This window comes from Ictalurus furcatus, chromosome 28 (genome assembly GCF_023375685.1).
Source record: "Ictalurus furcatus strain D&B chromosome 28, Billie_1.0, whole genome shotgun sequence".
In the NCBI taxonomy this organism is placed as follows: domain Eukaryota; kingdom Metazoa; phylum Chordata; class Actinopteri; order Siluriformes; family Ictaluridae; genus Ictalurus; species Ictalurus furcatus.
The window spans coordinates 16,567,452-16,595,421 of NC_071282.1; the positions used below are offsets into that span (position 1 = coordinate 16,567,452).

The window sequence follows — 27,970 nt, forward strand, 5'->3', positions numbered from 1 at the left end:
GTAACCGGCCAACAGGTCAAAATAACCACCTTAGTGTCTGAAAGATAGACGGTAATTGTTGGCCCTCGGACAAGTGGGTCCGCTCGGTCGAAATTTATAGCCGTGTAACGTTGGGACCAAATGTATAGCTGTCTAAGCTAAGTGGGTTTCATAAGTGCCCGAAAAATGACAGCGCTTAGTGCTAGCTGACCAGCTAGCGAAGGAACTCTGGAGAACCTGAGAACATGAATGAAACCTGAGAATACCACTAAGACATTCTCGGTACTGCTGAGGTCTGATAGATGTACAGCTAGACGAAATGTTAAGCCGTTAGCGCAGTTATGTTTTTCTGGAACTGCATGATCACGATCATGGAATAACAGTGTCTTATGAAATCAAGCCCTTTGGACTGAACTCTGAAAGCTAGGTTTATTAAAAGGGGAATGGGATTAATTATATATTACACTAAACGTGGGCCAAAAAACTGGAGTAAGCCAATATTAGCAGGGAATTTCTGAGATACACAGGGCTTCCTCCACGCCTGAGGTCTTCTGTGGCAATTTTAATGGCTTCAAATGGCTTGTTGTTATTGGAGCCTTTGGGCTTGACATAAGTACGCTTTATTCTGTCTTGGCTTATTGAGATTGTAGAGGTAAGTGCTGTACAAATTCCAGTAAAGACCTGAAGCCAGCGAACGAGCCAAAAAAAATCTCCTCGATGTTATTTTAGCATTCTACTCTGCGCTCATTAATGCCCTTTGTGTCTGTTTCCAAGCGTTAAGTCATGATTCCATCAGTACCGGGAAACTTCTTCAAGCATCTGAAATATTATTAACAATAAAGCGTACTTGGGGAAAGAGCAGCGCTGGGCGACCCTGATAAGTAGCAGATAAGCTAAACCTACAATGTAGAACAAATTTGCCACATGTTTTTGTTGGACTGATCTCATGTGATGGTTTCCTGCAGCGGTATCCGAAAAGAGAGAATCGTTTATTCGCGGTTTGAATCTTTTAACCGAATCGGAGCGCTTTTTAAGGACAGGAAATCCATCTCCGCGAACCGGATGGCGGTTAGCGTGAAAAATGGAGCGCCGGTGCTAGGTTAACAATCTACTGACAGGTCTGAGGCACTGGTACAAAACGGCGTGGTTTCAATTTCCGTTCGAATGTGCGCCAATGCATGGACAAGTAAGAATTCAGCATAATAAATGATTAAGATTGTTCCAATTAAAATATGAAGGGGAAAAAGAAAAAAAAAACCATCCAGGGCATGAGTTATCTATGGCAAGTGACTACATGGGTTTTTGCTGAGAGGTTATTCAGGATCCCGTCACTGTTTATGCTTCAATACACGTCATATCTGTTATATCTGTTTTTATTAAGGAACGCACGCAAAGGCGGGCGCAGATAGCATCTCAACCCGATGCCAGCGCTAACCAGCAAGACATTCCTCTCCGAGCTCTCTGAGAACCTGTGCCATGCTCGAGTCCCAATGAAAGCGTTCAGGAATCCCAAAGCGAAACGCTACAGAAAAGCACTGATTCACAAAAAAAAAAAACTAAACAAAACACGCATAACACCACCATCTCTGCTCGAGAGAATCCATCACAGCAAGCTTGACTGACTGACTCGAACGTTTATCAGAAATCTAGACAGGTCAATAACCGGGCGCCTTTCGAGTCTGATCATCGGTCCAGTTTACAATACACTTCACAGGAACCGAGATGGAAAAGATACCCGAGTGTTCTTTTTCTTTTTTTTCCGATTCGCAAAGCATGGCCGTCTGGAAAAGGCTAGGTATGATGCCAAAATGTGATACAAGGAGATGAAGAAGAAGTAAGAGGCCTTGGATTGAAAGCGTTTGGTTGCCAATCCCATGATCCAATCCGTATCTGTATACCGTGTTGATATTTCTGTAAAGCGGCTCTGAGACGATGTCTATTGTAAAAAGCGCTATGCAAATTAAATGGAATTGAATTGAATGAGCATCATTTCAAACAGCAAAAGAGTTCTACAACATTGAATGCAACTATAAATGGATAAAAGGTACAATTGCTCAACTGCTATGGTAGAAAAGGAATAAAACAGGTCTTGACGCACTGTTATTGGAAAATACCTCGACTTTGAGACGGTAAGAGTGACGCCACTTCATCACACCACCCTGCCGTTGATTATTTTCTTACAACAGCGCACCCCGCATTGTGTTCCATCACTGAGCACTACAGAAGTGCACCGACTCCTTCGAATCCTGACCGGTCGACACCACGCCACGTTTTTGAGTCTGATCATCGGCCTCCTTTACGCTTTACGGCGGATGTGTCCGATCTTATCCGGAAAGAGTCGGCGTGGGTGCGGGTTTTCATTCCGAACGAGCAGAAGCCAAACCCGAGTTTACTGAAATCCAAGCGCAACTGATTAAACCCGTGGAATCAAGTGTGGCTTCTGTTTGATTGGAATGAAAACCCGCACCCACACCGGATCCACCCTTTGCGGATACGACAGGTCTCCCCGGCTTTACAGGAACGTAGATGGAAAAGTCCTGTTAAAGACGGCGCGTTCTGTGAAGCGTCGGAGTTTCTGTTTCACGTTCACCGGCCCGAGTGGAAAAGGCTAGCTCAGACCATTCCTGCGATTCCAAAAACCCGATACGAGGAGATGAGAGCGCGCACCAAGCACTCTGCGAGGACGACACAGACTTTACATGGGCATGATTTCAAACGAGAGTCCACCTAAGAGAGTCCACTCCGTCTGCTTTAAGTACAGCTTTCAAACAGCAGCCAGTACCAGAGTCAATGATTAATTAGTGTAGCGCTGTTCCAGCGAGAGCCAGATATCAAATATCATTTACGTTATTTCCTTCACTAGACAGAACACAGAGTGCGCTTTGCTCCAGTGCAGACCGGGATTAAATTGTGCGTGCCAGGTTGGCCAGCTTGCTTTAGGTTCGGTTAGGTAGAAGTAATGCAATTTCCTTCTCAGGCTCCTTTTCATACAGAATAAAGGAAAAGGACAATGAAAAACAATCATTTCAATCATCAGAGTTGCCATTCTCCACAGCACTGCATTTTACCTCGTTTGTCCTAAAACGTGATTTTTCACTGATTTACACCTCTTTAACGGCTGCTTTTGTGTCAAATTTCTTATATTATTGTAAAGTACTGAACGGGTTAACATTATTTATGAGCTCAGTTTTGTCACAAAATAGGCTCCATGTATGAACCAATCACGTCCGGATTATTAGAGGATTTCCACAATATGCTAACCAGAAGCTTTACTCGTGAGAACGTGTGCATGCTAAGCCACCTAGCTACCTAACGTTCTAGATGCTAACGAGGTTGTTATGGTATATTTTTTGTTTTGTTATGGTATATTATCATATGGTGATGCAAATGGAGACTATGATGTCAACCGGTGATACTGTAAATGCAGGCTAATTTACTAGCAGTCATCTATTAGCCAGCTAGCTAGTTAACATTCTAGCTTGCTAACGTGGTTGCTGTGGTAAATTTGGACAAGTTTGGCTGCTGCTAAATAAACTGCTGTGCATTTGGTGATGCAAATGAAGACTATGATGATGAAATCACACGATGTCTACCCGTGACAAATGCAGGCTAATTTACTAGCAGTCATCTATTAGCCAGCTAGCCAGATGTTTGGGGTATCAGGAATGCATGGCCTTTTTTTGTTTGTTTTAATTTATTTATTTATAGATCTTGTGTTTTAAAGAAGGGTAAAGGTGTAGAGGTGTCCTTATTTTCTGTAGTTTTCTGAGATAAAATACCACAGCTCTGAATTTCACTGCACTGTAACGTATATGAGACAAGGTATCTATCTATCTATCCATCCATACATCCATCCATCCATAGATCCATCCATCTATCTATCTATCCATCCATCCATCTATCTACCTATTTATCTAACTATCCATCCATCCTTCCATCCATCTATCTAACTATCCATCCATCTATCCCTCCATCCATCCATAGATCTATCTATCTATCTATCCATCCATAGATCCATCCATCCATCCATCCATCTATCCATAGATCCATCCATCCCTCTATCTATCCATCCATCCATCCATCTATCTAACTATCCATCCATCTATCCCTCCATCCATCCATATATCTGTCTATCTATCTATGCATAGATCCATCCATCCATCCATCTATCTATCTATCTATCTATCCATCCATAGATCCATCCATCCATCCATCCATCTATCTATCCATCTATCCATAGATCCATCCATCCATCTATCTATCTGTCTATCTATCTACGCATAGATCCATCCATCCATCTATCTATCTATCCATAGATCCATCCATCCATCTATCTATCTGTCTATCTATCTACGCATAGATCCATCTATCTATCTATCTATCTATCTATCCATAGATCCATCCATCTATCTATCTGTCTATCTATCTATCTATCCATCTATCTATCTATCTATCTATCTATTTACTTGTCACTCATGATCTAGATTGTACCATAGATCAGTGTTGTCATGGTTTGGCTCTACATTTTCTTGCGTGTGTGTGTGTGTGTGTGTGTGTGTGTGTGTGTGTGTGTGTGTGTGTGTGTGTAATAGTAGCCAAAGTGCAGACACCAGATTGTGCAAGCTTTCCCTAAATAAACCAATGGCCCATGAGTTTGTGGTGGCCCAGACTGCCTTTTGAATCGGTGAGGTGGTACACATCTCCAACACGCACACCACACACACTCTCTCTGCCAACCCAAGCATAATGAACTGGCCTGAATCTTACGGAAAGAGAAAGGAGGAGATGAGAACAGGAACAAGCTCGACGTAAACGCTCCAGCAAAAATAAACAGGAGCCGATCGATCTACGTGAGCGTGTCATCTCACGTGTCTGTTCCCGAGCCAGGGCGTCGTTTTGAGCGGCTGTAATCTCGGCATAAGATCTGGTGAGTCAGCGTGATGGTGGCAGTGGCGGTAAGAACGCTAATGCTGATGGACAGAAATTCCATACACACTCAGGAAGCTGCCTTTGGTTTTTGTCATTGTATGTGTGTGTGTGTGTGTGTGTGTGTGTGTTTGATAGCAAGGGTTGAACTAAGTGCACAGTGTTTATGCTTCTTCAGCTTTGCAATGCATCATGGGGCATATGTTGGAGGGCTCTGTGTACAACCAGAACATATAACACACACAGTTTGGTCATGTATACAAATGTACTATAAAGTGGTTTATTATTCAGTCGGATGCAATCTGTTGATTGTCTAGTTGACTTCCTAACTGGTCGGAAAAAAATACAACCCTCTGCATGTCAGGCATCCAATAAACAACATACACCAAATGATAGCAGAGATTCTCATAGAGCCAGAAAGCTTTAATGCGCTCTGGCATTTGCCAGAGCATGCTTTACTCATTAAGAACTGTACTGTACTCGGGCCAGATTTCTCTTCTGTGCTCTTTACAAGACCATTTCCTCCTCTCGGCTTTCACAGAATGCATGTATTAAACTACATAATGCATTTTATCTTATAATACAGTCTGAAAATAGCTTGTTTCAGTCAGTAGCTAGGTTAAAATGCAGCTTTATAATCTGTTAATGTCTGACCGATAGCCGAATAGGAATATATATATATATATATATATATATATATATAAAAAACACTTCATGTAAACCAATTGAGACCAATCTGAATGCTGAATGCGAGGTCTGTCTGAGAAATAGAACTTTTAAGGCAACGCCGTTGAATTCTGAATTCTGATTGGTCAGAAGGTGTTGATTCATTTTCTATAACAGCAGCTCTGAGAGTAGCTCAGGCTCCGAACTCGTTCAAGGGACTTAGACAAGAAATAATAGTAATAATAATAATAATAATAATAATAATAATAATAAATGGATTCAAAACAAACAAACAAACAAACCGAGTTTTCTGTGAGGAAACGTTTTTGGAAAGAGTCTCAAGCGTCAGCGCTTTGGAACAGTCAAAGATAAAGCTGTAACTTTACATTTTACACCACGGCGAAGTCTTCAAACGCGACGGAAAAAAAAAGCGAGGCTGGTGAGGTAATGACTCTTTATAGAGGCTATAACGTAAGCGAACTTGTTCCAAGGTCGTTCCACGACGTTAAACATAACTCTAAACTGCACTGTTCTTCAGTTAAGCCAAAAACATTTCATCGTTGTCAAATTGCCGAGGTACGAGAGGAATAAAACGCGCCGTTATTGGAAAATAAGGACGCTAACACGTGACGCCACCCCGACGCACTGTTCCGGAGCGTTTTATTCGTTACGTAAAAGTCGTGTAATCCTTCGAATCAGATCATGTTCACATTCGATGGCTACGTTTACATGCACATCGAATTCCGTTTAAGGTCTATAATCCGGGTTGCAGCCACATTCCGAATACGATGTTTATATGCGTACAGGCATCAGAATATTCCTGTATACATGGCTGATGTAAGTATGAATGAGTTGCCATTCCTAAATGCCTAGCCTACAGCATAGCATCCGTTAGCACCCATAATTCCTTGCGGGCTGGCCATGCGCATATATGTCCTTTGGGTGGATTTTCTGAATAAGATGTATACATGAAACAAACATCCGATTAAAACAGGCATATTCCAGGGGGTGGGAATGAGAATGAATATTGTTTTAATCTGAATTCAGATTACGGTGTCTACATGACTCAGTACTAATTATTGCTCAATTCCGATTTATATCAGAATATCGACGCGCATGTAAACGTAGTCAGTGTACATTGTGCACACGTACTTTTTGCATTACGTTGCATCCGGGAGCGTAAAACGCTTCCTGTAAGCCAACAAAGTTTCCTGTTACACATTTTAAGATTTTAAACTAATCCTTTTAGTCGTACGAATCGTTATAAACTTGTTGTAATAATAATAATGTGAGACCGGTTTGGGACATTTTTGCTAAAAACCGGCATAGTGCGAATAAACACTTACTAACGTGGTGAATTAAAGATATCTACTTGTTACACTCATGATTGACAGGACTCTCGGTCATCTTGTTGTTACGGTAACGATGACGCTAGATACCGCTACACATACGCGTACACATTTGATCCGGATTATATGGAACGTGTACGGTATGTTGATGTAGATTTTTGCTGAGTTTAATATGAGAATCTACACTCGCTTAGACTGATGAAAACGTGTTGAAACAGAACGCACCTCCTCTTGTTCCGTCGTTCTTATTTTCTTACTTCGTGATCCCTAGAAGTCCGGCTTTGTAAACGCAACACACCGTGATCCTCACAGAGACTTTGAGGCACCTCTGAACTTTGACCCCCACTGCTCCTGCACTTTATTAAGAGAATCCAATAAGGGCAGCATAATCCTACAGTCTTAAAGGCTCTCCAAAACAAAGAAGGGAGAGAGGGGGTAAAAAAAGTGCCTTCGAGCGCCTGAAAACAGGCCATAAACGGCTCGAGGAGCAGCGTTATCGCACTGTCTTTACCTCGTAGCCATCCCGCCTCCAGACTCGAGACTTAAAAGGGCCTGTACAATCCTTCTGCTTTGCGTGAGCCGCTAATAACTAGATATGCAATTCTTTCCTCTCTATCATAAAGCGCCGACTATTTGGGAGCGACTGTTTGGAAGTTGGCTCAGGGCAAAGAGAATAAAATCCGAATTCCAGGTGCGTGTAACCACAGCCCTGGGTGGTGCAGAGGTCAAAGTGTGGAGGTGAACTGGATTCAGCTTGTGCCTTTTATCAAAGGGGGATGTCGAGGCTTGCTAGCGTGGCATAGTTTCACTGTTAGCATGCACACATGGTGTTGCGAAGATGCATAAAATGCAATTCAGCCCACGAGATAATGGCTAGTTCCTCGTGCCGGTGCGCATGTCTCTTTTCATTTCCGAATTCTTTCAGTAACAGCCAAGCTGACTCTGGTGCCAAGTCTGCAAGTAGGATTAGCCAATACCGCTAACATGAAACCAGTAAAATGCCAGGAAATTAATCTGTACGTCGCTACCAGCCAGTGTAACTGATTCGGGACCAGTAAAACTCGGTGATCTTGTTGGCACCTGCTTGGCACCCCGTCGGCGCCATGTTGCCACCTCGGTGCTGTCGGCGGTGGAAGTGTTTCCAGGCTATAGCTCTTCGTATGCGGCAGTCGTAAACGGTTTCACAGTCACTCGCACGGTGATAAATCACCCCACTGCAAAACACCAACCCTCATAAAGAGCGGTGAGTCTGGAACGCCAGTTTAGCGCCGCGCCGGTCCCCTTCACATTAATGGCCATTCTGGGTGATGGGAGAGCCTGCAGCATGTTTTGTTCTACTCTAAACCTGAAGCCATTTTGTATATGTGGATATGTGTATGTGAAAGTTGTTTTGGCGTCCGTACCAGATTTATGTAACAAGCTTGCAAAAAGAAAAAACATTTCTCAGACGTCACTTTAGAAATTGCTAACCGATAATCGACGACGTGCTTCTTATCGCCGAGCTGTGGAGGTGCTCGGAGGTCTGATAAAACGTCCGTCAGATCCTGGGATAAATCAACAAGGCCTCGGTTCACCGCTGTAAACGTCAAACTCTCTTTACGCTACACAACACATTTCAGCTTGCCAGATGTAACCCCGGCTCTCGCTTAGCGCGTCGTCTGAGGAGGGACTCTAAAGCGAATTTAATTGTGTGTGAAAAGAATACAAGATCCAAACGTAAACACTGAAGCTTACAGCCGCGGTCGCAATTACATGCCCACAAATATTTGAATTTGTGGCTTTTCTACTAAGGACTTTGTGATGGGTCGAACAGCTGCTCGGCTATTCTCTCGCCCAGAACGGTTCCCTAAAGCAGGAATTCGATAACCTGTAAACAGATCTTGCTAGTGTGAGAAAATAAAATAAATGACAAAAGGCACCGTGTGACTCCAATGAGGTACCTGTATCGAGTTACTCTGATGTGCGGCAGCGCTTTAAACATTACCACATGTCTCCCGCAGCTTAGTATTTCTTAGCCGTCAAATTGCATGCAAATTCAAATAGCTCAAATGGCTCAGCTTTATGATGGGATTTATGAATGAAAGCCTTGTTAGGCCTGAATTCGTTTAAACCTGCTGCACAATCTGTAGACATGCCACCGATTTTAGATTCGCACCATCAACCAAGACTTTGGAGAAAAAAACAAAATCCCGGTGTTGTTAAAAAATGTTGGGGATTTACGATCGGGGTGTGATTTTCCCTCTCACTCATATTACGTTTACAAATATAAAGTCAAATTAAAAGGCGTTTCAAACAACCTATGTGCATCTACAGCACGTAGTGCGTGACTGTGCCCACTATAACTACACTTTAAAGTGAAATATAATCATTAAAATACTTCAAAAATTCTTACTTCTATTTACATTAATGTAGGAATCCATTGAACATGTCGTGTTTATTCCCCAAGCCATCCATTATACATTAAGAAATAGTTTTTTTGGTATAATTCAACCCTGCTTCCTTAACATTTATATTAAATTACTGGTATTTGGTAGATGCCTGTAATGTATCCAGAGCAACTTACATTTATCTCATTAATACAACTGAGGGTTAAGGGCCTTGCTCAAGGGCCCAATAGTGGTAGCTTGAACTCCTGACCTTCTGATCAGTAACCCAGAGCCTTTAACCACTGACCCAGCACTCCCCCGAGACCTGCACACATTCACTGCTTCAAAACATCTGAATTTCCTGAAGAAGAAGAATTTTTTTTTTTTTTTTTTTCCCCATGCTCTCATTATTTGTATTAACAAAACTGCTCCGGCAGAATTCGTCCAAGTTTATTTTAGTTGACCGAGATTATCATAATGAGGTACTCGTTCCACCGTTTCATGATGATCTTTGTGCTGCGACGCTTCTGGAAAACTTCAACACAAGAGGCTTTAAGAAGAAAAGAACAAACAAACTTGACTGACAGAAGAGTCGTGCGAAGGTCAAAATTCCACCAGAACGACCAGATTCACAAATCAGAGAAAACGTCATAATATTTGCATTAACTTTAACTATCTAGATAGCAAAATCAGGTAGAATCTCAAGGGCTTAAGGAATTTACACTAGCTCATTTTGGATTTTTTTTTTTTTTCATCTAGTTATTATGTAGTTCCGTTCAGAAACTACATAAGATATTTACATGTTTCCCAGAAGACTAAATAATAACACTTTACACTTTTACAGCCCGCCCCCCGCCCCCCGTGTGAGAAGATGGATATTCAATATTCAATTGCAATCTTGTATATATTCAATATATAATATTCAGTTCGATTCTATTCCATTTTATTTGTATAGTGCGTTTAACAACGGACGTTGTCTCAAAGCAGCTTCACAGAAATCTATAAACACGGGATAGAGATTTTAAGTGTGTGAATTTATCCCAATTGAGCGAGACGGTGGTGAGGACAAACTCCCTAAGATGATATGAGGAAGAAACCTTGAGAGGAACCGGACTCAGAAGGGAACCCGTCCTCATCTGGGTCACGACGGATAGTGTGAAAGTAAAAGAAAGTTCATGATGGTTTTTACATGAAGGCTTTGTTGAACTAGTCCACGGTTCACTAAAGGAGACCTGAGTGCAAAATTGTATGCAGAAGACGCTGGAAAAGTAAAGAACGTGCAGGACCTGGAGGATTTTTCTGAAGAACAGTGGGCGGTTTAATGGCACAGGACAAACAAGGGACTCGTGAACAACTCTCACAAAATATAAAAACAGTCGTGGATCATCCAGGTAACGACACAGTGGATTAAGAATCAAGCGTGTAAACTTTTGAACTGGTTCATCTGTGTAAATTCAGTTATTATTGTGCCCCGTCATGGCCACTTCGTTCAGCTGAATAGCTAGAGGTCATGGCTTGATCCCAATCCAAGTACACACCAAGGTCTTTCTACACCATTAGCTTCCATCTCTCTGATTAATTCGGGCTTGTGACCTGTACCCTGTACCTCAGTCCGCTTTAGGCCTCATGCTGTATAACTGCAACATCACTCTGTACTAATTTCACTGCCATTCCACAGATTCCTCCACTGGAGAATGGTGAGACAGGAGCAGAAGAAAAAAGTGAATGAAAGAGAAAATGACCACACTGGTTTTGGTTTTCCGCCGACTATCTTCAGCACGAATCGTGAGAGAAATTCCTCTGTGCACAAATAGCTCCGAGTAGCAAACAAACACCATATTTCGTGGAACCACAATTCGGGATATTTATAGTGCCGTAAACATTCGTTTGGTGTAAACAGGATTTGCTTACTGTCAAAATAAAGCTTTGAGAGATTGGGCGGTAGCATAGTGCGTGTCAGAACCTGACGATGTGTGCGAGAAGACTTTGAATACATGTCTGGAAGGACATTGCTGATGTTCAGGCAAATGAAAGGTCACATAAAGGTCAAGCCAATTGGACATGTTGTTAGTTTATCAGTGGATGAGTTCTGAATGTTTAAATGAGCAGTGAAGTTCTGAAATCTTTGGGTGTGTTGTGAAGTTCTGAGTTGAATAGATGAACTGCAAAGTTCTGAGTTCGTTCATTCATTAGTTGTGAAGTTCTGAGATCGTTGGGAAAACTGTGCAGTTCTGAATTCATTTGACGAGTTATTAAGTTCTGAGTTCATTGGATGTGTTGCAAAGTTCTGAATTCGTTTGACGAGTTATTAAGTTCTGAGTTCATTGGATGTGTTGCAAAGTTCTGAATTCGTTTGACGAGTTATTAAGTTCTGAGTTCACTGGATGTGTTGCAAAGTTCTGAATTAATTTGACGAGTTATTAAGTTCTGAGTTCACTGGATGTGTTGCAAAGTTCTGAATTAATTTGACGAGTTATTAAGTTCTGAGTTCACTGGATGTGTTGCAAAGTTCTGAATTAATTTGACGAGTTATTAAGTTCTGAGTTCATTGGATGTGTTGCAAAGTTCTGAATTAATTTGACGAGTTATTAAGTTCTGAGTTCATTGGATGTGTTGCAAAGTTCTGAATTAATTTGACGAGTTATTAAGTTCTGAGTTCATTGGATGTGTTGCAAAGTTCTGAATTAATTTGACGAGTTATTAAGTTCTGAGTTCATTGGATGTGTTGCAAAGTTCTGAATTAATTTGACGAGTTATTAAGTTCTGAGTTCATTGGATGTGTTGCAAAGTTCTGAATTAATTTGACGAGTTATTAAGTTCTGAGTTCACTGGATGTGTTGCAAAGTTCTGAATTAATTTGACGAGTTATTAAGTTCTGAGTTCATTGGATGTGTTGCAAAGTTCTGAATTAATTTGACGAGTTATTAAGTTCTGAGTTCACTGGATGTGTTGCAAAGTTCTGAATTCGTTTGACGAGTTATTAAGTTCTGAGTTCATTGGATGTGTTGCAAAGTTCTGAATTAATTTGACGAGTTATTAAGTTCTGAGTTCACTGGATGTGTTGCAAAGTTCTGAATTAATTTGACGAGTTATTAAGTTCTGAGTTCACTGGATGTGTTGCAAAGTTCTGAATTAATTTGACGAGTTATTAAGTTCTGAGTTCATTGGATGTGTTGCAAAGTTCTGAATTTGTTTCATGAGTTGCGAAGTTCTGAGTTCATTGGATGTGTTGCAAAGTTCTGAATTCGTTTGATGAGTTATTAAGTTCTGAGTTCATTGGATGTGTTGCAAAGTTCTGAATTCGTTTGACGAGTTAAGTTCTGAGTTCATTGGATCTGTTGCAAAGTTCTGAATTAATTTGACGAGTTATTAAGTTCTGAGTTCATTGGATATGTTGCAAAGTTCTGAATTTGTTTCATGAGTTGCAAAGTTCTGAATTCATCCGAGTATTTGCAAAATTCTGTATTAATTGGATGAATTGTGAAGTTCTGAGTTCACTGGATGAGTTCCAAAGTTCTGGGTTCTTTGGGTGTGCTGTGAAGTTCCAAGTTCACTGAGAAACTGAGTTGAGAAGTTCTGAGTTTAATGGATGAGTTCCAAAGTTCCGAGATCATGCAATTAGTTGGACGCGTTACAAATTTCCGAGTGCATTTGATTATTTGCAAAATTCCGTATTAACCCTTTTGAGTTCATTCGCCGAGTTGCGAAGTCCTACGTTCATCGGGTGTGTCGCAAAGCTCCGAGTTCCTTTGATTAGTTGCGAACTTCTGAGTTTATTGGGCGAGTCGCAAAATTCTGACTGCTAATTTGTCCAGTTGGTTTGACTTATCGTACGAGACCATTCCGCATCAACATTAGACCATAAAGAGAAGGTCGGATTGCAGGGCTTCGGGTGATTGGGGTTGAGATCATTTTCCCTCACCTCTCTGCACTCAGAACCTTGTAAAGCAATCCCCACAGGACCGGGCCATGAAACAGAGTCCTTGTTAGGGATTGCCCTATTAGCCCTCTCTCTGCTTTCACTCACACACTTCCTTTAGCTCAGCAGACTGTTCACACACACACACACACACACACACAAATAGGCACTTGTACCCAGTGAGCCACTATATAAAAATGGCATAGAATCAGTTTTGAAAGGCAGTAAATCTGGGTTAATAATACTACACAATTGTCTTAAATGTAATGATAATGTGATGTATGAGTTCACGTTTCTAGCTAGCTAAGAGGTTCTAGTGGTAGCTGGAATTTTGGTGTCCAACAATCGCTAGTTTGATAGTGGATCCCCGGTTATTTGAACCCGTCTCTTACATTTTCCCCTTTCATTCAGCTACTTGTTCCGTCTCTGTCCGTTCCATACTTTCTCCTTTTTTCTACGGACAAACTGGTGCGACTGGACTGAAGTAGTCACTCGTTGGCTATTAACTAGCAATGTGTTTGCTTATCTGCCTGTTTACTAATCACATTATCTCAGTAATCAGAGCATATCTGACTAAAAGGGCCAGTCTGATTGCTTGAGAAGTCATCTACAGGTCAGATAATCCTTTCTTCAAACACCACCAAACGTTTTGGGGTCTGTTTTCATTACATTTCATCCTACACCTTGTGTGATCTCAATGCCTCCGAATTTGGTTATTGTACTGAAAACCAGCTTAGCAAGTGTTTCACGATAAACCCAGACGATCCCTCATTAAAATAACGTAGAGTTAACATTAGCGCATTTTGGGTCATGGGGCAATTCCTGGTTCTAATGTGAACATATCTCTAGATCTCCAGCTAAATATCCGATCGTGTTCGGACATGCCGGTCTTCTTATCAATTCCCCCATCAGGTGTCAACAGCCCAAGTAATGTAACAAAGAGCTCTAATTGTTTCAGTAAAGAGGTGCTAACTACATGCTCCGCCTGACGAGATTCATTTCGACGAGCCCAATGTTTGTCAGCCTTGGCTTATGTACACAGCTTTAGAGGGTGATATTCGAGACTCCTCGGTCAGATTTCTTTCCAGGTCTTTCTAATCAGCGATCTAACCCAACGATGGGTGCTTCGTTATGATGGAAATCGAACCGCTAACATCGTCAGCCATGCGTTCCACATTGTCGTACACCTGGAACGTGTAAAGACGACCCTGTCTTGTGGGGTTTTTCCCCCCCTTATCTTATCGCATTTTTCTGCAGAGGTAAACAGATGCTTCCTGGGCTGAAGCCTAGACTGGATGGGTGGTTGAATTTGAAAAGAGGGAAAGTCCATGGGGGGAAAAAAAACCCAACAGATTTTTGCTTTGTTTTCATTTTCCTTTGTACTTCACCAGGTTCAACCTGGCCAATGAATTCCCATCTTTGGAAGCAGCTGCTTCGAAATTTACCATTGATTTGAGGCATGTTTCTCCGAAGGTTAGCATTTAGGTGGCAGATATCCACCTAAATCTGACCAAGGTTGTTTTTTAGAGACTGTGACCAACTTAAGCTACGCTAGTTATTTCAGACCGATCAACCCAATTGAAGCACAAACTCAGAAGCAAAACTGGACTAAAAACAGTCCTATCCTCAGAAGCAGCATGAAGCTACATATTTAGCATTTAGTTGGTTCACCCTCATCTGCTAACAACAGTTCAAGGCCCTAGTTTGAAAGCTCAAGGTGGTTCTGGAAACTGTGACTGGTTTACGCTGTGCTAGTTATTTCAACCAAGTCAGTCAAAATGTAAGCACTTAAATGACCCAAATACCCAAATCTGCAAGAACAGCCCAAGATGCTAGTTTGGAAGACCAGGTTATGAAATCTAACCAAAGCTTAAAATCTTGCTTCATGGTTCAAAACCATCTTTGGAAAGATGAAGGAAGAATGAAGCCACTGCTTCATAGGTAAGGTTGCCATTCACTGTTGATTAAAGGCATTAGATGCCTTCTCGTTAAAAGGTTAGCATTTGGGTGGCAAGGTGCTGGACCAGGATCTTTTTGTAGAAAGTGGTTGTCCAAGGCTGTACTTTGTACTTTGTACTCAAAACACACTCCTTATTTTACTTCTTATTTTTCTCCCAACGACTATGAAGTGCTCACTCTTTTGAACCTGCACTTTACAGCATTCACACACTATCATTAGCAGTAAAAAAAAAATAAAAAATAATATGAAGTCATATTTTGGTAGAGTTGGCGTTTAACACCGAAGGGAAATGCACTGATGAACTTTAAAAGCACTGTGGCCTTTTACGCTTGGCAACGTTGCGAGGAAGCGTAGCGTTTCTCAAAGGTTCTTTAAACACTTAAGGGTTCATACCTTCCTATAGGGCCAGTACTTCATAGGAAAAAACTATATGATTCTATGGTTAACGATTCCCCAGTGTACCAACCCAAAGAAACCTTTCTGGGTTCTAAATTTAACCCTTCCAAGAGCGTAAGATGGAAAAGCAATGGCATCCTCAAGAGTCGAGTCTCCTTCACTCCACTTCAAGCCTCTACACACTGCCCTCGTGAACTCTCCAAAGTTCACACACTTCCTGGCCTTTATAAACTCCCCTGCTTCCAGTTTGGCGTTAAATGAAGCCAATGATATGGCAATAAACAGATTGCCGGAGTCTATAAGTCGGCCGTGTTAAACTCGGCCCTCAGGACCTGGTCGTAGAGAGCGACTTTGCCGTTTATTAGTCCCTCAATAGCTGTCTGTAGCGGTTCAATAGCAGATCACAGTCATTTTGACTTAAACGCCGGTACACTAAGCCCTCTCCTCCCTGCATGAGTGCAGCACTTACAATGAAAAGAATTTAAGTCATTTGCTCTAAGTAGCCATAATCAGATTTGGGGCTCGTTTCATGTAATGCTCGCTCTGGGCCGCTGATGATCTACAGCTGACCTCACACTGAACTGGGGATGAGAGTTGTAGAGTTTGGAAACATATTATGGAGGAGAATGGATCGTGCTGTTCATGCTGTTCCAGAACAAAAAACCAGGATGCGTACGGACTTCATCCCGAACACAATTTCACCATGACAGCTGGACGAACTTCCCAAAAGATACACAATGTTAAAGTGAAGGACGACGAGACTGGATGTTCCTCTGGATATATTACGGCCTAAAACGGAGCCCGTCCAATGAAATGGCACCATTTCAAATGCTAAGACATCCCTAAAAAAACCAACCTGCGCTGGAAAGCAGAGAAGAACAGTGGATTTTGAAAAAGCAGAAATGATCAATCGGTGTACAGACCTGCTCCGAAAGCGAAGAAAAAGCTCTTGTCGGGATGCTCCTCTAGCAGTGCTTTGACCCTCTTGCCCATCCTCTCATTGCGCTTGTAGATGAGCTCCTGACGGAAGTAGCTATCGATCTCCTGAGCCGTGATCTGTTCACTAGGAGGCAGAGTGACGTTGTTGAAGTTGGGCACCTGAAATGATAAAAAACAAACAAACAAACAAACAAAAATTCATCAAGAAGAGTTTTGGACTGTGGTTTCAGGTTGTATTCTTTTGGTAGATGTTCATGTGCTGATGGTTTGTAGTGGATGCTGCTTGTGTGTGTGTACCTGTGAAGTGTCATGGTTGAATATGATAGAGTTGAGATCTCCACAGTTGTAGTGCTTAATGAGATCCTCGGTGGTGTAGGGGACCTGCAGACTCCCGGCCCGGAGACTCTCCTGCTGAAGCAGCGTCTGATTGAGGGCAAAAATCACCTAAAGCGGACATCGAGGGTAAATAAATTAGTACACTTCATCAGAGACAGCAATCTGTTTGCAATATGAAGGAGGTGATTCAATGATTTAGGGTGCCATGTTAAGTAAATCTACAGCACTTCGCCTTGAAAACGTATTCTTTGTATCTGTAAATCCGCATAAGATCTTTACCTGAACTCATTCACCCCTACGAGATATTTGGAATGTCGTCTACATTCGCTCGTTCCTTTTTTTCTGTCTCTTTCTTTTCAATGACATTCGCTGCGTTTACATGGACGACGATAATCCACTCTTAATCCGATTAAGACCGTACTCTAATTAAGAAACTAGCATGTAAACAGCAATTTTTACTTACCTTAATCTAATTAAGGTCATAATCGAAGTAAGCAATAATCTAATTAAGACAGGTGGAGTACTCCTGTTTTAGTCGCATTATGGACGTGTAAACACCTTAATCACATTATGAACGTCGTGTGAGAGTTTTCACCGCATTTTGCGACAGGACACGATCACACACGGCAGTTTTACGTTTTACGGCGAACAAGAGAGTTCGGCTGCGTCCCAAATCGCATACTTTCCTACTATAGGCCTGTAGTGGGGAAAAATACGTGTATCTCGGCTACTATATAGACGGTAAGTACGCGATTTGGGACACACCCACCGCTTCAAGCAGTCGTCTATTAGCACGTATAGCATGACAAATAATTAACTGCACTTAAAGTGTTCGTAAAAAAAAAAATAAAATAAAAACACGCAAAACTGTATACGGTACCATAACGAAGACGAACTGTATGTCGATACGTGAAATTCTGGAGGGACGTCGGACGGCGTGGCGCGGTGACGTAATGACGCGGGCTGTTAATCTAATTATGTTCTATACATGTAAAATGAGAACATGACAGGAGTGTTCTAAAAGCGACTCACGTAAACACCTTAATCACATTATTATCTTACTCAGATTAAGGTCAATAATTAGATTACTGCCGTCCATGTAAACGTAGTGATTGTGGAGTTGAATGAAGAGGTCACGTCAAACTTCGAAGGTTCAAACTTTTTTTTTTTTTGCGAAATTATAGCCCGAAAGCAAATCTCAATCGATCGAAACGAACTTTTTCGATTTTTAAGCGAGTTAAACGGCACTCCGCATTGGACAAGTTGTTACTTAGCGATAGATGTTCGACTGTTGTATAGATTATCCGATGTAAATATCGTCTCTATAGTAACAGGTGTTTACGCAATCAAGCACTGGAGACCAATAACGGAGAATTCAATGTAAAATACTACAGTATGTCTCTCATAGCCCTTTTCCACTGATGAAGTTCTGCACTTTCCAAACTCAAGCATCTGCTTCTCGGTCAGCAAAATTGGTCGGGTTCTGGTGCCAGAACGCTGCTGGTCTGGAACCAAGAACCGGAGACGTCAGGAGCTTGGAGGCATCCTCATTACAAGTTATTTCCATGATGAACTTTAGAATAATTTATGAACAGCAAAGGAATATTGAAAACAGTTGATGAAAAATTCTAAATAATAACTGGGCGTATTCCCAAATTGGGGCGCACGGTGGCTTAGTGGTTCGCACGTTCGTCTCACACCTCCAGGGTCGGGGGTTCGATTCCCGCCGTGGCTCCGAGTGTGTGGAGTTTGCATGTTCTCTCCGTGCTACGGGGGTTTCCTCCGGGTACTCCGGTTTCCTCCCCCAGTCCAAAGACATGCATGGTAGGCTGATTGGCATGTCCAAAATGTCCGTAGTGTATGAACGGGTGTGTGTGTGAGTGTGTATGTGATTGTGCCCTGCGATGGACTGGCACCCTGTCCAGGGTGTACACCGCCTTGTGCCCCAGGCTCCCTGGGATAGGCTCCAGGTTCCCCCGTGACCCTGAAAAGGATAAGCGGTATAGAAGATGGATGGATGGATAGATGGTATTCCCAAATTGAGGCCAGCATTCCCGGGATGGACTCTGGAATACTCCACCAGAATGAAAGCGATAAAAGTACGCACGTCTTATCTTGAGCGTACCGGTCGTCTAATACGGTGTCCGTGTGTCGTGCGTGGTAAAAACGTGCAATGTGTTTTCAATTCTAGAAGCACAACTCGTAAAATCCTTGTTATTTTTACGCTATTCATTAATTAATCCTCACATCAGATTATGTAACGCTCAAACATTTCCAGATTGTTGTGTCACGTCGACCTGCAGAAAAACGCGATTAATCTTCAATCACGATCGCAGCAAAAGCAACAATCAGCATTCGCTGTTTTGTTTAGCGCCTTTCGTATTTACGCTAAGGAATGACCTAAGATTTAAACAGTATTCATTTCTCGCACTTCTTTTCTCGATCCAAGCTCAGCCCGGGAACAAAAGCTCTCCCCCCTTCTCTCCGCTCTCTCTCTCTCTTTCGGTCTCTCTTTCCCTCTCTCTCTCTCTCTCACTCCGTTTCCAAAAAACAAAGTGCTAACATCAGGGAGTCTTCTCCGAGATCAAAGGCAGCGTGCTGCTTTTCTTTCAATTAGTTCTACTTCTCTTCTTTTTGTTGGTCCTGTTTCAGGAGCTCGCTCTTGTCTCACCATGAAATTCTCCTGTGTTTACCCACTGGCCCAGCAATGTGCCCACAGCCCCTGATTACACACACACACACACACACACACACACACACACACACACACAAACCACTTTCTTTAGATCGCTCTCAATAGCGCTCCCTTCAACCAAATAACAAGTTTATTTGTTTCTCAACGGGGAAAAATCAATCACGCCGCCGGCCTCCCCCGTGAACAACGCCGCTCTGTGGAGCTTTCAGCTTCAGCATGAATTTAAGAGAGTTCTCGTTACTCTCTCTCTCTCACTTTCTCTCACACACACTCCGGTTGCGGAAGGACTCTTTTCATGTCGTGTGATGACACTCTCTGGCCCTGGCGGCCATTGTTTCAGGGTTTCGTCCAGGCCAGAGGGCGGCAGATGCCTTCTCATCTGGGACAAAGAGCCAGCTCTCCCCCTCCAGTCGTCCTCTCCTCTCTCGTCACTTTCATCCCTCGCTCATCAAAGCATCCTGCTCTGCATTTGAAAGAGGGCCGGCTTTATGCCACTCAAATTAGCCTATCGCCACCCCGCCGACCACAAAAAAAAAAAAAAAAAAAAAATTTTCCCATCTGCTCCGGGGCCGAGCCTCTTTCAGCATCTTAAATCACGGGTGGGGAAGAGGAGAGGGGTTGGGGTGGGGTGGGGGTGGTGGGGTCGCTCTCTTAGAGAATGAAGGAGTGAAAGAAAGGAAAAGTGTGTGTGGGAGAGTGGGAGTGGGGAGAGCGAGACGGAGTAGAAGAAGAGGGTTTGAACGGAGTGAATTACATTTCTTCCTGTGATCTGCCTCAATGGGTTCATTTATGCGCGCACACACATGCACACGCGCGCGCAAACGCATGTATAAACACCCGTGGCACCAAATATCAAAGAATGGTGGGTCTATGAAAGTCAATAATTCTTTGTAATGGAAATCGCTACTTCTCCAGGGCAGGAGAAAGCAAACAAGTAAGTAAGTAAGCAAATATAACTTCAACTTACTTGCATTCCCTCAAGCACCCCAAAGAAGAAAAACAATATAAGAACAAAATCTGAAAACAATTCACACAGTAATAAAACAGCTACAGGCAGAATTTATATTATATATATATATATATATCAATGATTTTATGTTGGGACTTGAGAACAGCAAATATAAAAACACCGTCTCCGGGCACCAGCCGAGGTTTCGCGCAACTGTTAATTACGTGCTTGAAAAGTAAACAACGAATAGCATGTTTGCCTTGCACCTCCAGGGTTGGGGGTTCGATCCATACGTATGTGGAGTTTGCATGTTCTCCCTGTGCTTTGGGGGTTTCCTCCACATTCTCCGGTTTCCTCCCCCAGTCCAAAGACATGCATTGTAGGCTGATTTGCATTTCCAAATTGTCTGTAGTGTGTGAATGATTGTGCCCTGCGATGGGTTGGCACCCCGTCCGAGGTGTCCCTCCGAGTTCCCTGGGATGGGCTCCAGGCGACCCTGTGTAGGATAAGCGGTATGGAAAATGCACGGATGGATGGATTCAAACGTGGCCTGATAGACTGCCGTGAAATTTCTCTCTGAAACGGCGATGTAGTCCCAGTTCTGCTCTTGGTCACTCTTGACTGTAGAACGACAAGAAGCAGCAAGTGATGGTGATGTAAAACCAACTGGAGCATTGAAAACAAATAATAAACGCTTAATCTCGGTGTAGTATTGTTGTCGGAGCTGATGGAGAGAGTGATCAGAAACAGATGAGTGTGCTCATGAATCAGGCCAGAACAAACACCGTGAGCACGGAAAGACTGGGTCGCTTTCACCTGTTCAGTCTTGTGGAATATGAGGGAGTCGGTGCATATGCATTAAGAGTAACTGAGGGAAAGTCAGCGGAGCAGGTCGACCCATCAGCGTCTTTAGTTTCCAGCATGGCAGTATGTCAGGTTGTGTAATTCGTCCTTAGTGGGTTTTTCTTTTGGGGTTTTTTTTCCCTCTCCAGGTTGACACGCACCACACGGTGACTCCAGGAGGCAGGCCATTCGACATACTTGGCCGAACACCAAGACCAAAGACTTGAAGACTTCCGTCGATCTATCTCGCTTAAGCAAAGGCATGGACGAAAAGGTATAGATGTTATCCGAGAAACTCAAGACTTCATGCTTTGAGCGAATACAAGGCCACGTTAATGGGCACGCAATCCTTTTCAGATGCACATGGCTTGAGATGGCTCGAGTGCCAGACGTCGTAATGGAAAAGGTTCAAGGTGTGCTGTTCGCTCAGGGTCACACTTTCCCTTTCGCGTATTTTCTGCTCACGCTCAGTCGAACCCGGCTCGGTCCTGACAAGACGAGCTCTTCGTAGGCCTCAGATCATATCATTGTTACTGAGAAACCACAGCCAAATTTCCTGCACTAGCGTTGGTATGCTGATGACCGATTGCCGTGTCCCCTCATACACCAACGTCTCCGCTGATGGACAGTGTCACACTTCCGTGCTAATGGACTTGCTTGACTTACTTAAATGTCTTTAACCTCTCTCTCTCTCTCTCTCATGACATCAACCAGTTCCACCAGTGAGGAATGCAAACAGACAGGGAAAAGTCTCATGCACGCAATGCCTCTGACATCATCCATGCAAGGATTTCCCCCGATGCCACCACCGGATTTTTATGGTCACCCCGAGATCACGAAAAGGATCGTGGAGCATAATGTCCCGAACGTTTCTCGTTCACAATAAAAACCGTATTAGCGCTGAGGTAAAGTTTTAAGCAGACAAGCGGCGCTCAAGTTTTGCAGCCTGTTCGCTCAGGAGAGAAATGTTAAAAGTATGGAAGAGGGCTAATTTAAACCAGACCCATGAGAATAGGAAGGGAGGATAAAAGAAAAGTACTTGGGAAGAAATAAGTGAGCGAGACAGGGAAGCAGTCTTCTGTTGAGGGCTTTGGTTATTTATTATACACTTTATGTGATAGTACAGGTTAAAGATTAACTTGGGAGGGGGGAGGGGGCGTTTTATAGGCTGGGAGTTTGCTGGAGTGTTATTGAGTAGGGGCGAATACTTCACTTATTCAAGCGTAACTTCTTTTTACAGTAGTGACCTTTTGCAACATCTTGGCACAATGGCTAGTTTCACAAATTAGCATCGATGGAGTTATAACCATAATTTGGCGATCTGCCGTTGGTCGTTATTCTTTCCTGGACTAGCTTCAGCATGCTATAGCTGATGGCCGCGTCTCCGTCTGCTTCACACCCCCAGACTAATGCTCTTGCCCGATTTACTCAAAAGAGCATTAACCGCATTCTCATGACATTGACCTTTGGCACAATATTTACACATTAGCTTTGATGAGAACTTTACTGCTGTTTTCTTTTTCTGTAAAAAAAAAAACAAAACCATTATTTGCCCAGAATGTTGCTCGACAAGCAGCGCTCATGCTCCTCCAAGGTCAGCCTAGAAGCCAAAACCCACAATCCCACCCACGCAGCAGAAAGAAAGCTGAGAAACCAGCGCCTTAACCATCCTCCTGTCCAAGGGGGATGATATAAAAAGATGGACGACCGTGCCTGTAGTCCTGCATGTGATCTCCGGTGTTCTCAGATACATCTCCATTTACTCCTTTGGCAAACACTTTTACTCCAAGCGAGGCAGAATCTAGTCCAAGTTTAGAGCTTGGATTAGCAGTTGAAGGTTTAAGGTCTTGCCCAAGAGCCCAACCGTGATTCTCTGGCAGTCTAGAGAACTTTCCAGACCGCTTAACTCTTTCAGAAAGTGCACATCATCAGAAAACCAGACAATGTTCTGCTTGCCAATCAGATGATTTGGTTGATCATGAACAAGACGGTCCAATCGGCCAAAAGAGTCATAAATTGCCACTTTATACGCCAACGATAACAATGGTGGATGAAAACTGAGCTATATATTCAATTCGATCTGTATAGAGACTCTCCAGAGTGAGGAAACGGTGAGGAAAAACTCCCCGAGATGACATGAGGAAGAAACCTTGAGAAGAACCAGACTCAAAAGGGAGCTAATCTTTTTCTGGGTGACACCAGATAGCTGGATTATAAATAATTACTTTTCTAAAACTGTGTATTATAAAGTCAAACAGTATTAAGTGTTTTGAGAAGATGTATAGTATTAACAGCAGGGGTTTTTTTTTTTTTTTTTTTTTATGATTACAGCAGCAGTTCTTAGGTACAAGTCTGCAGTATCAAGGTGCTGAGATTATCCACTGAAGAAACCCTGAGACTTCAGTTAGAAGACCGGAGGAAACAGTTTCACAGGGATGGTACCCAGAACCTAGATCTACATCTAAAGACAATGTGTAATCGTGTCTGATCTAGGCTTTTGATTTAGATCTGTTATCACACGTTAAAAGAGCTCCAGATCGACGAGCAGTGAAAGCATCAGATCGTTTCATGAAGTGCACGGAGCACTCAGTCTTTCAACAGCAGGTTCTCTTCTGGACCTGAAAAGACAGACCTGTCATCACTGTGTGTCTGATGGAGCCTGGCTTACACACACACACACACACACACTAGTGTAGGTCAGACAGGGTGTGTGAGTTTGCTATCTGAGTGGAGTGTGTGCTTTGATCCTCCAGACACTCTGCAGGTCCTGCCTCCGTGAGCTGACCCGTGCATTCCACTGGAAAATGCTGATGGCACCAGGCTGCCTGGATTACTGGAGTAGTGTATACACACACACACACACACACACACACACACTCAATCACCAGTCATCATTATACTCCAGCACCCTTCTTTTTAGAAATCGAGGCACATTAGCCAGAGGCCAAAAGGCAGAAATCGTGTAAGTGTAGCACAATTCAGGCTTTATATTACAACAATATTATCAATATCATAGTAGCTTAGATCATAAAACATACACAAAGTACTTAGTTAGTTAAAATAGGTTTAGACACTAATTAAAACAATTAGGCGTGTCGCACAGAGGACCTGGACATTTGGTTAGGATACATGGCATCATGGACTCTTATCAAATATCAACAGATATTAAATGAAAACCTGACTGTCTCTGCCAGAAAGCTTCAAATGGGCCGTGGTCGGATCTTCCAGCAGGACAATGATCCAAAACATACACCAAATCAACAGAAAAATGGTTTACTGACCACAAAATCAAGATCCTGCCATGGCCATCCCAGTCCCCTGACTTGAAGCATTAGCATCACAGTAACATCACATGTTAGGAGGTGTGGCTGTTTGTGCCTATCAGTCCTATTTGAAGGTGTGGTCTTTGTGCTTATCAGTCCTAGTAGGAGGCATGGCCATTGTCCTGTCAGTCCCAGTTGGAGGTGAGAGCTTTGTGTTTGTCAATCACAGTAGGAGGAATGGTCTTTGTGCCCGTCAGTCCTAATAGGAGGGATGGCCTTGATGCCTGTCAGTCCTAATAGGAGGGGTGGCCTTGATTCTTATCATACCTAGTAGGAGGAGTGGACTTGATGCCTGTCAGTCCTAATAGGAGGGATGGCCTTGATGCCTGTCAGTCCTAGTAGGAGGTGTGGCCTTGATGCCTGTCAGTCCTAATAGGATGGTGGCCTTGATTCTTATCAGACCTAGTAGGAGGAGTGGACTTGATGCCTGTCAGTCCTAGTAGGAGGAGTGGACTTGATGCCTGTCAGTCCTAATAGGAGGGGTGGCCTTGATTCTTATCAGACCTACTAGGAGGAGTGGACTGGATGCCTGTCAGTCCTAGTAGGAGGTGTGGCCTTGATGCCTGTCAGTCCTAGTAGGAGGTGTGGCCTTGATGCCTGCCAGTCCTAATAGGATGGTGGCCTTGGTTCCTATTAGGATGTGTGGTGTTTATGCCGGTCAGCCTCAGTGAAAGTGTCATGACTTCTCTACAATAACACTGTATGTTTTCCGTTGAAATCAAAATGTTCACACAAAACTGAAACAGAGAATTAAATCGTATTGAAATGAATGAATCTTTGGTCACATATGAAGGGTCACAACAAACCATCTTGGAAGGGAAAAACACCCCCCCCCCCCCGAGACTCCAGCAATCGACTTCCTTGTGCATCTCAGGCTGATCTACAGAGAGTCAAAAGTGGGCGTGGTCTTGGATCAGACCACAGAAAAGAGACTGCGAATTTGCAGTCAGGAAGTGAGATCATTACAGGAAGTATCAGTCAGCTCATCTGTCTGTCTGTCAGTCAGAAGAATTGGTTAGTGCACAGAATCCAAAATGCTGTTTGACAAGCTCTTCAGTGCTGCGAGCTAACGGCTCCTTCAAGACTGTTGTATTATGTTAAATGAGTACGGACTGCGGCTTTCGGTCTGCCAGTACCACTTATCCATCCGAACCTCAGCACATTCCCACTCACTGCACCTATACACACGCAGACACACTCATACACATACCTGCACACAAAACTACCTTTCTGTTACATCTCACTCATACTTTAAAGGGCCTTCGTGCTCAGCCGCAGCCAAATATTTAACCTGTCACGGGAAATCAGTATCAAATACAAAAGCATGGCGGCTTCACCCAGCCCACATCGGTTAATCACGCCGCAGCATGCCAGGGATTGTGGGAAAGCAGTGTAAAGGTGTTGGTCACTGACAAAACCTCTAGTGTTTTATTTCCGCAAGCTAAATCTGGTCCAGACTGAACACAGAAACCGGGTACACAGAGGCAGCAGAGGAAGTTTAATAAAACAAACAAAAGAAGAATAAAGTACTAAAACCTGTGGTAGCCCACAACATCATGAAAGTACAGCATTTCCAAAACAAACCGAACATGACACAAAGGTGGAAAAAAACCCCACATCATTAGCATTACTTCAGCACACCTAGATATTTAGCTGGCTAACTAATAAAGCTGGCGATTTAAATTAGCTTCAAGTAGCTAAACTGTTAAGTGGTTAAATTGTTGTTGTTGTTTTTTTTTTTTGACTAAATGAATAACAAATTATTTATTTTCATGTTGAAAGTGTCCTTTAAAGCAGTGTCTGAAGATAGCTTGACGTAGCTAATCCTAGCTAGCTACTGAAGATTTGAGAGTATAGGTTGACGACAGCATGCTAGCTAGCTGTAAATTCATTACGGATTCCAAACCTCGGATAAACTTTCAGCTCTTTTAGGTAGAACGATACACATTTTAGATAGACGTATTCATCTCTCTCGCTCTCTTTTATGTTAGTTAATTTTTGAAAACATCAGACGCTAATGTCCTGGAGCACGTTCAAGGTCAGAAAACTTTACAGTAGTGTACTTGTGGGGGGGGAAGCCTCACAGAAAAACTACTACACTATCAGCTAGCTCAAAGTGGCTAATCCTTGCTAGCTCGCTTAATATAACACTCACGTTAACTCACTTTGCTAGCCAGAAATTCAAACCCCAAAACCGCTCAAAAACTACAACTTACAACAACTTATAAAAACTTTTCTAGCCAGCTTGAATGGTAAGCAAATGCTCTGTTAACATTCTCGCAGATTCTGTGTTCATCCAAAATTGGTCAACTCTTTGCAGTTCTCACACATTAAAGACGAGACATCTCTGACGCGCTGTGTCCGCAGCTAGCTTAAAGTGGCTAATCCTACCTAGCTAATATAATATGAAGTTAAACCTTTTATGACGGTCTGCAAGCCAGAAATTCACGTGCCGAGTACTTTGAGAACGCTTATTTTGTCCTGTTCCTGCTTAATGTATTTGCCTCGCACCTTAATACGGGCAAGTTCCGCCTTAACGTTGTTGTGTTTATCTTCAGTTTGCTCAGTAAACACAAAGGACATTCAACTGGTCGTGCAAACAAGATTAGCTGCTACTCTGCAGCCTCGCTACGCACACATAAACGATCAAATTCTCCGACAACATACGACCCAACATCAACCTTTTGTCCCGAGCTACTGCGGCTTTTCTCTTTGCAGCGCGCTCCTGTGATGAAAACGCACGCATGGAGACGCTTGAAAGAGAAATTGTAGCGTGCGTAGTGGAAAAAATGTGCGGAGAACCTCTTCGTGACCACGCCCACCCCTCGGATGCAGACGCGCATGCGGTGTAAAACGATCATCCCTCGGCGGTTTCTCAGCCAACTGCAAAACTAATGTAGACATCGCCGAGCTGCCTGCCTAGCAAACCGCTAATGCCACTCAACAGCGCATAAATACAGGGCTGACACACACACACACACACACACACACACACACACACACACACACACATACAGAAAGATATGCCCAGAGCTTAGCTAGCCACTGGATTCTGGTCATACTTTAAAACACACTTGAAACAGTTGTAGTATAAATCCACAGGAACCAAGGGAGCCTGGCAAGCGCTAGCGCTTTATGGAAATGTATTTAAAAACGAGCTCACATGTGCTTAAATCAAACGACGTGCAAGAGTCGCGAAAATGTGTGGCACGAAGACAGATGTGGTAAAGGTAGCAGCAGCAGGACTGACTGAGAGAGAGAGAGAGAGAGAGAGAGAGAGGAGAGAACAGAGGGCTTCTTGTCGTTGAGTTTCTGCAGCTTTTT

General features: G+C 43.0%; 1 protein-coding gene across 1 annotated transcript in view; it reads right to left on the bottom strand.

The window, feature by feature from the left end:
• Window positions 1-27,970, bottom strand: part of trabd2a (TraB domain containing 2A) — a 62,090-nt gene that overhangs the window by 18,635 nt on the left and 15,485 nt on the right. Inside the window, exons 3-4 of the mRNA XM_053618077.1 lie at window positions 16,798-16,944; window positions 16,485-16,659 (exon numbers count right to left, since the gene is read on the bottom strand). Of these exons, the coding sequence (XP_053474052.1) occupies window positions 16,485-16,659; window positions 16,798-16,944 (322 nt within the window). The remainder of the gene's footprint in view (window positions 1-16,484; window positions 16,660-16,797; window positions 16,945-27,970) is intronic.